We start from the raw sequence: 10,598 nt of genomic DNA, 5'->3' as shown, positions 1-10,598 counted from the left end.
GAAATCTTTCAGTGGTGAATTCCATGGAGCAACGTAACCTATATTTTTCTGTATCTCGAAAGAATAGTGTGACTATCCTTGCGTAATTAACAACAGCTGCTTAAAATTCCCAAATTGCGAAAGAACACTTTTGAACAGGCTTCAAGTACAACACGGAGTCATATGCAGAAGTGATCAGATAGCACTGCAGTTGTGTGGCGTATCAGAGCAGGAGTACAAGAAGCTGGTGAATAACTGTGTCTCATGGTGCGAAGCGAACCACCTTCAGATCAATGCAGCTAAAATCAAGGAGGTGGTGGTAGATTTCCAGAGGTCCAGGCCCCAACCGCAGCCTGTAACCATCAACGGGGAGGGTGTAGAGTAGAGGTGGTTCAGACCTATAAGTACCTGAGTCTACAGCTGGATCACAAACTGGACTGGTCGGCTAACATTGACTCAGTATACAAAAAAAGAGCCGTCTCTATTTCCTCAGTAGGCTGTTGTTTAATATCTACCGGAAGTTGCTGGACATGTTCTACCAGACTATCGTTGCCAGTGCCCTCTTCTACGTTGTGGTGTGCTGGGGAGGCAGCACTAAGAAGAAGAAGGACACCTCACGGCTGGACAAGCTGATACAGAGGGAGGGCTCTGTGGTAGGGACAGAGCTGGAGTCCCAGACATTGGTGGTAGATGGAAGAACACTGATCAAAATCCATTATGAACAATGTCCGCCACCTACACGACACCGTAGTCAGACAGAGAAGCTTGTTCTTGACACGTTGAGGAGGTTGTTTTTCCCTTAGGCCATACGACTTCACAACACCTCCTTAGTATCTATCTATCTATCTATCTATCTATCTATCTATCTATCTATCTATCTATCTATCTATCTATCTCCAGGGTTCAAAGGGTCAAATTCAGGTATTAAAAGAAGTACTTTCTTCTGAACTTTGAACTCAACACTAACTTAATATAAGTCAATATGACGATCTGTTTCCTGTTCAGACATTGGGCAACTTTGTCACTCTTTAAACCTCATGTTCATCCTGTCTGAGAAATGCTTCAGAGCACACAACAATATAAAAAGTGTGTGCAGAATGTAAAAAAGTACAATAAAATAAAAGCACAGTCAGATAGGGGGCTAAATAACTTCCCTGAATTCTTTTATCTTTCAAAAACAATAAACTCAAAGGTTAACGTCTGAGGTCAGCAGGCCTGTTTTGTGCTGAATCATCCTTCTCCATTTGGTTCCAGAAATCCCTCAGACAAACCGAGAGTCCGTCTCTGTGGTCTCCAGAGAGGCTGCATTGTTTCTGGTTTGTCATCAGGAGTCTATCGAATAAACCGAGCCTGAGAAAAAAAGGGCTTTTCAGTTAATCTTAAAGACGCTGCCAAGTCGGGCCTGGCAGCAAGTGAAGCTCTAATCTGGCTCCACTCGGCCTCGGTCTTCCCAGTCTTCCCTATGGCATTAAAGAAAAGCTTCATTAGCGATATGGGGGCTCTCATTAGTTGACTCCAATTTCTTTTTCAATGTATTCATCTACTTTGTTTATGTAGGTATCACCGCATTTATCCTCCGATTCTGGATGACTTCTGAGAATTAGAAAAAAAAAGGAAGAAGAACAAAACAAATCCAACGAGATCATCACATTGTCACATGAAAATCAAAGGCGTTACACAACATAGGGAATCATGTGGCCGCTTGAACTGAGAACATGAGACCTGGGCTTTCTGTTTCAGTATCTTGTCACTGAACAGCGTCTCCTCAACCTGAGCTTCAGCATTCCTTCATCCTTGCGGTTTAAAAATATAAATAAAAGTATTTAATCCACCCACTTTAATTTGAGTGTTAAAGGTTGTTCTTTACAATTAGAAGTAAACAAGTGTATTAAAAAACAATACTTAAAATAGTATTGGAAACTTAACTATCCAACATTTTCATTTTATTATCATTATATTAAAAGTGAGGTATGGAGATTTTGCAAAAAGAAACTCACTTGATGCAGTTTCAGAACTATTTAATACAGTTAATAAAACTTTTGTGTGCCATTAATTGTAGTGAAATAAAGATAAAGGGAGGTAACAGGAGGATGGTACCGGATTGTTGTATTTTCCTGGGCCAGCCCACAGAGAGTCATTTTGGGGAAGAGGTTACTGTACACATGTGTATCGGCTTATTGGCAGCGGCCAAGTTTATTCCTGTTCACACACCACCATGTGACCGTCGCTTACAGACTTCACAGTTGCAGTAGAAAGTCAGACAGACGGACAGACCTGTTCCCGGACCCGCGTTTAAAGCGGATTTCTTATTTTATGGGTCTACTTTTACGCAGAGCTTTCTGGAAGTTCCGCGTAAACTCGGAGAAAAGATGTTTTGGTTCATGCAAGGACTTTGCCTCCTGCCAGCGGTCCTGGTCGTATGGTCCTCCGCCACTTTTATCATTTCATATATTATCGCGCTCTACAGAGAAGACGTCGATGTTGTCTTTCCCTACATAAGGTAAGTTGTCGAAGACGACCCAGCTGTTTTCAGAGTCCGAAAGAAGCGCAGGAAGATGTTGTATTCTCTAGTGATTTCTGGCAACCATTTTAGTTTCGTTTTCCTCATTGTCTCGACTTTGGCTGGTACCCAAATTCCAGCTGCGCGCATCTGGTGAAGCCTATGCTCTGTTTCTGTCACTTTAAAACGTAGATTTTTAGAAGTTTGACATTTTAAAGCACAAACCTGCATTTAGTTTTCAAATAACGGGAAGCTCTTATTGACTATCTGAAGCCTCTCCTCTCTATCCAGTGACACAGGTGCACACCCTCCAGAGAGCTGCATTTTTGGCCTGATGACCTTCATTTCAGCATGTTTAGGTAAATTGAATTTCAGTTTGAACGCCTGCAGTGTCAGCTCTGTGAAGTGACGCTTTGGGTTTTCCTAAGGGAGGAACCAGGCTTTCCAGAGATATTACTCATGTTTCCTCTTTTTTTGAAAGAGGTGAAATGGAATGAAATGAAAGGACAAAGTATGTGGTTTGGATGAGAAATAAATGACTTCACTATGTTGGACAGCAACCACCACCATCTATGGCAGGTACAAGTTCGTGGAGAAGCTGGGTGAGGACTTCGACGTGGTGAACCCAAAGCTCAACAAAGCTGCTCTTTGGCTGGGGATGCTCGCCTGTTTGGGAATGTCTATTGTCGCTTCTTTCCAGGTATGCCTTCACGTTTTCACAATTAAACCACATCAAAATGAATTCATGTAATAATGCTTAATGAGGTTTTTTCTTTTCATTGCAGGAAACGGTTTTGCAAATAGTTCACGATGTGGGGGCGATGCTGTTTTTTGTCACTGGTGTCGTATACATAATCCTCCAGTCTGTTATATCGATAAAAGCCTATCCATACGGGTCCACCTTGGGCGTGTGTCGAGCACGTGTGTTCATCGCCGTCCTCGCTTCGTTGGCATTTTTCCCCAGTATCCTTTCACAGAGGTCAAATCTGTTCAGACGCCCAAAAAAAGAAAGTGTACCGGGTTTGGTTTCCTGATGTACTTCCTACTTTGTTGACATGAATTTTTGTTGTTATCATCAGTGGCCCGTTCTCCGGTGTGACATGTTCCTTATCTGATAACTCAGCAATCATTTGTGCAGGTTTTGTGAAACAAACCGAACTGCACAGACACCCAGACGACAAGGTAAATATCTCCAGGGTCCTGCTCAACAATTGCAAAAATTGTTTTAAGCTGTCTTATGTCATCTTAGGTTTAGTGCATTTTCTTCCAAAATAAAAGCCAAACCAACGAATATGAGATCAGTTGCAAGAAAAAAGAGATGATGAAATAATGAGCTACAAATTATGGATAAACCAGGACATACAGGAGGCATTTAATTCCAAAAAGGTTGCACATTTGTCCTAAATTTCCAACATTTCTATACCAAACTGCTAACAGATCTTCCTAATCAGATTAACTGATAGTGATCACTCATCAGTTAACATGTATTTGACTGCAGCATCTGTTTCCCTCTCGCAGGATTATCCCTTCCACGTGGCCAGCGCCGTGTGCGAGTGGATCGTCGCCTTCAGCTTCGTCTGCTTCTTCCTCACGTACATTGACGATTTCAAAGTGAGTATAAGACCATCAAGAAAATACGACGGCTGAAACCGTTCTGATCAGATTTCGACTTAACGGTTCACAAGTAATACTGACAGGATGCGCAGTGCCGCTTATTTTCCCGCTTAAAAAGTGACTCAAAACATCAGCGGAAGTCCTGACAGTAGACAATTGAACAAATGAAACAGGAATATTATGCTTTGGTGTTTGTCTGTTCGGGGAAAATTAGCCAATATTACATATCTGTGAGCTGCAAAAGTAAGCAAAACCTTGTTTTTAGTATCTTGTGCAGCAATAACAGCAACTAAACATTTCCGCTAACTGCTGACCAGTTGTCCACAGCAGGTGGGAGGAATTTTAGCCCTTTCTTCAGTAACAGAACAGTTTGGTTCAGTAGAAGAAAATAACCGAGGCAGACTCACCTCATTTCTGGCATATAATGCGATCGTTTACTCACCCATATGACTTTGGTGTTATTTTTAGACCTTCGGAAGATATTTAGCTCCAGCGTAGTGCCGCGTATATCCATATAGTGGAAGTGAATGGGGCACCGAAACGCAGCCTCTAAATAACGCGTTATCTGCCGCGAAACTCGTTGATTTCACCAATATTTTGTTATGATACGCTAGTGCTATTCCCCGTTGAGTCCGGAGTTATCTGTTGAGTCCTGTTATCTATTCGTGCAGCGGTTTGTTGTTCTTTGGCCAGCTGTTCCTCTCTCTGCCTCCGCATTCCCCTTTCAATGTGCTCCTCATCCGTATACTCTGGCTCAAAACAGTAAGGACGTCCATCATAAACAAAGTCGTCGTCCACAACCTCAGAATCTGAACAATATTCGGCCATGTTGCAAAAAACTAGCAGTAGCAAATTACAGGTAAACAAGCCGACTGGTGTGTGTGCGGCGCTCAGAGATGACATCATCCAGGTCAGAGGTTAGTAGGTCAATCTACAGACCCCAGATGATGATAACAGGTAACTCCGGACTCAATGGGGACTAGCACTAGCGTATCATAACAAAATATTGCTGAAATGAACGAGTTTCGCGGCAGATAATGCGTTATTTAGAAGCTGTGTCTCGGTGCCCCAGTCACTCCCACTATATGGATATACGCGGCGCTCCGCTGGAGCTAAATATCTTCCGAACGACTTCAAATGACGCAAAAGTTGTGAGTAAACGATCGTATTTTATGCCAGAAATAAGGTCCAAGTTGTAAAAAACAGTAATTCCCCTTTAAAGACCGTATTTACTTGATTATTAAAGATTCGCACCATCCCTCAATGTGATCGGACCAAACTGTTCAGCTTGGCATTTTTATCCTGATGAACAGTGGAATACTACAATGTCCTAAACACAGCAACTGATATCTTAACTCATCTCTAAAATTGTTCTCTCCTTTTTACTCCCTACAGCTGTTTACCTTACGAGTGACTACAGAGTATGACCAGACTTGAACATTTCCGCTTGCAGAACTGCAACAAATAATTGCATTTAATGTGCCTTAGCAAAGCTTTTATACATATATCTATTTTTTTTATACACTCAAACTTTTATCACACCGCCAAGCTTTAATACCACCTGACTGAAATTTACTTTTTGCGTACTTTATTTTGTATGTTTTGAATAACTGTACCATCTGCTGTCTCTGGACGAGCACCTGTCATTTTAGGAGGCTACTCATTGTTGCCTCTGTTCAGTCAAACTTTGCACTTTGTTCGGCCGTTGCCTCACCAGCATGACACGTCAGGTTTAGACTTGTGACTACTAATAAGAGAAGTGGTCAGTGGACACATGATGACTGTGCATATGATTAATGCCACTCACTCTCATCTAAAGGGATGTTTTTACTCTGTAGTAGTACGGCAGGTGCTAATGTTTTTACTTTTTTTATATCGACATGTCGACAGTGCAGCTACAGATGTCAAGTTTCTTAAGTCTATATCCTGCAGATGGCTAATGCAAGGAGGTTACTCATTTGTAGGAATTAGCTCGGTACAAGTGCCAAATCTAATCCCAGCAATAAAATAGAAATGAATTGATGCCAATTGGCGTTAAGGAGTTTTTTTTTTCCAGCTGATAAATTGAGCCTTTATTCCGCTGCCTTTAAGCAGGTACTTCCAGGAACTCACAGCCGCTCGTCACATGACTTTAATTTAGATTTTATTACAGTTTAACAGGAATGAGGGTTTTCAAAGACAGAAAGCAGCGAGGAAAGGGTATTAATTTTAGATTTTGTTTTTTTAATTGTATTTATTCAACTTCATACCTCGACCGCGCTGTTTGGGGACCAATGCTTTAGAGCATGCTGCCAGTATTTTAGCGATTCATTTTGCCGTGATCGGACTGAAAACACCGGGTACACTAGAAAACCCGAGGGCGTAATGATCAAGATGAGAAGGGATGTACAGAAATGTTATAGGGCTGCTCATAAAGTTGTGGTTAAAGTTGAGTTAAATTGCTCTCATTGTTGGTTTTAAGATCACACTTTGAAGTACTGGATGAATAATCGATGCTGGAATTTGTAAGTGAATACACGTGAATACAGATTATCGACCTTTTCACTACAGATACTGTTTATACAAGGGAGAAATTGTTGTTTTTTCACTGAACTATTTTGTATTTTTGCTTGTGACATCATGTACTGTAAAGATTATAATGCGCTGCACAGCTGAGAATAAATATGCACTTTTATAAATACAAAAAAAAGAGCTTTGCGTATTTATTATCCATACATAATACATAATATACTGTGCATGCTGACGTGTTTTCACACAAATACACATTGAGTATGTGAATGTAGCTTAATAGAGGGCGAACCAAAAGAAAAGGAGAAATAAAACGATAAAGATTAGATTGGGACATGAGTGACTTTATTCTTCCGGTGCGTGGGAGGAAATACTTTCAGACAAGAACCCACAAGTCTGACTGGCACCGTCGAGACAAAAACACCTCTTGTTTACATTTTTCTGATACGTGGTGTCTGTGGAAACTGTTTTCTACACAGCCAGCCGAAGAGACACGTTAAGGACAAAAATAATGCTACAAATATAATACAATTCATCGTCATTTGATTTTTTTTTTTATGTGTCAAATGTTAAGACTCAGATTTCATTATTAAATGGTTAATACATTTGAAAAAAACTAAAATCCTTGTTGTTACAGGTTACTGTTTTAAGCCTGGGCGGGAAAAAAAAAAAAAGAAACTATTAAATTAAATGCACGTTATAATACAATCAAGTCTTCACAAAGGTAAAAGGGTCTCTCCAACGTCACAGCATCTTGTAACGACAAATAAAGTGTTTTATTTTTGTTGTGCTGTTCAAACATACATTTCAAGTGTTCTGTGAATGACTCATAAGTCAGATTACTCCATAATTGCAGCTACTACTCAACTTAAATTTGACTGTAGCACAAATTAAACATTCAAAGTATATTTTTTTCCAAGAAGAGACCAAGAGAGAGTGTATCTCTTAAAGGCATTAGACTGTAATAGTCACATAAGACCTCCAACTACAACATGATATGATTTGGTTTTGTAGAACCTGCTACCGCCATCTTCTGAGGACTAACACTTCATTGATAAAGAAAACAATAATCATTCATTAAAAATGTTAACGACGTATCAAAGTCAAGGTCACTCACTGACCAATAACAGAACCGTTTCAGCTCCTTTACGCTGCAGTTACAATTCACTGGTACTCCTTTACAGGCACTATACAAAAAACAAAAAACAAAAACACAGGTCTCAAGAAGCTCGGATGGCCCCGAAAGACCTTTAGAGGAAGATTTGCAGTGATGAGGACAAAAAATACAAAATAAAAAAAGGTGTCAATCACTGAAAGACGATTCACTGTCAGAGCTGGCTGCAGCACCATCTTCCTCTCTGGTCTTTGTTCCACTGTCAGGCACGGGGGCATTGGGTGTGCTGGAATGACACATTATTGGCCACTTTAATAAATGTAAATATAAATATAGATTAGCGCATGAACACCATCAATAATTTCACTCTTACTCAAGCAAGTCGGGATTCAAACCGTCCATGATCATTTTATTCTTAATGGCCATCACTGGAACGCCCTGAGACAAATGAAATACAATATTAAGACGGAGGAACAACTCTCAGATGATGATTATGTCACTGTAAAGCATTTCTTACCACTTGGACCATTTTTAGGTATCGGGCGTAACGTGGGTCCCTGGCCACTGTCATGACATTCTCTGCAGGTGCTTCAGCTTTTGCCGTCGGTTCAGCTTCTGGTGCTGTACCCTGAGCAGGCTGCAAATACACGACATATGCAAATAAATAAGGAACCAAGAAAAAACAAACTTCTTAAATCTGCCCCCGTTATATGGCAACCAGCTACATCAGTGGCAAAACATACTAATCGGTTTCTTCAGAGAGATTTAACGATATTCAGCGAGTTGTAGCGATGACGGGCAAAAATGATTTTGGAGTGATAGCACTCTAAACTAAATTAACAGCAACAGCTGATCTGGCTCATGTTATAGCTCAATAACACGCTTAGTAAAACCTCAATTGAAGTCGGCTTGCCAAGCAGAGCGGGCTTTAAATAGACCAGATATAAAGTGTTCTTAAGGGAGCCTCTGAGGTGCCCTGCAATGTTTGTCTGCGTTTAAAATAGATTAAAGATTCCTTACAGCGCTGCCAGTGAGAGAGTCGAAGAAGAGATATTAGGAGAAAGGAGTCAAGGCAACGATCTTCCATAAAACATTGCTGCTTCTGAACTGCCATTATAAAGTGAGGTCAATTGAAGTGTAGCACAGCTGCATGCTCTGGTCATTGTTTTGTTAGAGCCTTTATACCCTTTATGATCTTTGTCAGATAAGAATAACAGGTTTTCACAAGGATAGGCAAGAGGACACAAGAGACAGGTGAGGTGGCTTGGAATAGACAAACATGAAGAGAACCATATGTTCGCTTGCATACAAGTCTGTGTATCTACCTCTGGAAGCTTCCCTGCTGCTGGAGCGTCTGTTTTGCTCTGACTGGTGGAGCTAACGGGGCCATTGGTCTGCGCAGATGCCTGCTGACTGAGTCCATCGACTGTGACGTCTTCCAGGCCAGGAATGGAGGACAGCTGCTCAAAACACAACATTGCTCCATGAATACTAACAAAAAGGGCATATCAGAAGACAAAATGAATGGAGAAGCTTCAGAACTCACCTTAGCCTCCAAAATGCACAGGGTGGTTTCAATCTGCTGTATGCGAAGAGATATGTTCGCAAGTTTCTGTAAGAAGACGTGAGAGAGTTCAAGATTATTTAAGCGTTAGAGGCAGTGTTTTGTGTGACTAAACTGAAGACCAGACGCACGGAGGTTAAAGATGACGCACTAACCTCTTCACAAACTGTGGAAAACCGGTTAAGGAACCGAACAGTGTGCACAACAAACTGATTGAGATAGGCAACGATTCTTCTCTGTTGGATAGCAGGAACCTAAAGAAAACGCAGAAAAAATAATTTAAGTCGCAGTGATAAGAGGAGAGAGAGAACAAACTGAGGAAATGAAGTAACTCCCATCATCCCAATGAAGTGACAAGGCTACTATAATTAATTAGATACAAGACAATGCTTATATTTAATTTCAACATAGCTGTTGTGAAATATTATTATTGTTACTAAGTTATTTTTAAATTGTTAAACAGCACAGTAGTTGCAGCATTGGCCGATTGTATTTAACTTAGCTACAGTTATAAAATAAAATAAAAACACTGGTTATGGCAGCATTTTTAATTTAGGATATTTATAGTTTATCAATAAATAATTTTGTATAAAAAAAGCAAAATTCCTGTTGTGTACTGTACATTTTGTGTTGACAGTGGAAGCATTTTATTAGATGACACCACACATGCAGACGAGCTGCCAATTATTAAAGAGAGAAGAAGAAAATTGTTTATTCTTCTTCTTCGCTTCTTGTAAAAGTAAAACCTGTGAGGAGCATCAACTACAGGAAGACGTCTGATAGGGTGACAACATGCATGTAGGTGGAGTGCACAACAGACAGCAGCTTTGACAATTTATAATCTTACTTTGCAAACAAAATGACAATTGTCTTGCAGCACCATTTTGGCAGTTTCTTCTGATTTGCTCTATAGGAAGTTAGCTAGCTACCGCCACTGTTAGCTAACTAGTTAAATACCAACCTTGGTAAGATCAACTCCAGACCCCACAATTGGCAGCCCGTCCTCGTCCATGTTTTAACTCAAGCGTTTCTTGTAGATTTTAGTGTGGTTTCGGGTCTCAAATGCACAAATTTCCCCCCGCAAAAACAAACAGAAAGCGGCACATTAAAATATTTGCTGTGAAACGTTTTCATGTGACTCCGGGCTGCGTGATCGCGTCGTGACGTCTCCAACGGCAATAGGGGGATACTTCCGGTAGAATCGGCCGTTGAGATTTTATTTTGAAGTCTCGCTTTCTTTCATGTGGAGGACAACAACATCCGGTGGTATTGACCTGTGGCTGAACTTAACTTTAATTTCACATTATTACAATTTTATA

General features: G+C 40.6%; 2 protein-coding genes across 2 annotated transcripts; one reads left to right on the top strand and one right to left on the bottom strand.

The window, feature by feature from the left end:
- The first annotated feature begins 2,001 nt into the window (after positions 1-2,001).
- dram1 (DNA-damage regulated autophagy modulator 1) lies at positions 2,002-6,018 on the top strand. The gene is made up of 7 exons (XM_084573811.1): positions 2,002-2,479; positions 2,771-2,838; positions 3,037-3,179; positions 3,265-3,442; positions 3,603-3,661; positions 3,998-4,090; positions 5,489-6,018. Exons 1-7 carry the CDS (start codon positions 2,349-2,351, stop codon positions 5,528-5,530), a joined length of 714 nt encoding a protein of 237 aa, XP_084429937.1. The 5' UTR covers positions 2,002-2,348; the 3' UTR covers positions 5,531-6,018.
- Positions 6,019-6,819: 801 nt separating this feature from the next.
- On the bottom strand, positions 6,820-10,460 carry washc3 (WASH complex subunit 3). The gene is made up of 7 exons (XM_084573812.1): positions 10,241-10,460; positions 9,435-9,533; positions 9,262-9,327; positions 9,041-9,175; positions 8,233-8,352; positions 8,089-8,153; positions 6,820-8,001 (listed from the first exon to the last, which is right to left on the bottom strand). Exons 1-7 carry the CDS (start codon positions 10,289-10,291, stop codon positions 7,905-7,907), a joined length of 633 nt encoding a protein of 210 aa, XP_084429938.1. The 5' UTR covers positions 10,292-10,460; the 3' UTR covers positions 6,820-7,904.
- Positions 10,461-10,598: the final 138 nt, after the last annotated feature.

This window comes from Chelon labrosus, assembly GCF_963514085.1.
Source record: "Chelon labrosus genome assembly, chromosome: 23".
NCBI lineage: Eukaryota > Metazoa > Chordata > Actinopteri > Mugiliformes > Mugilidae > Chelon > Chelon labrosus.
This window is presented reverse-complemented; position numbering and strand designations above follow the sequence as displayed.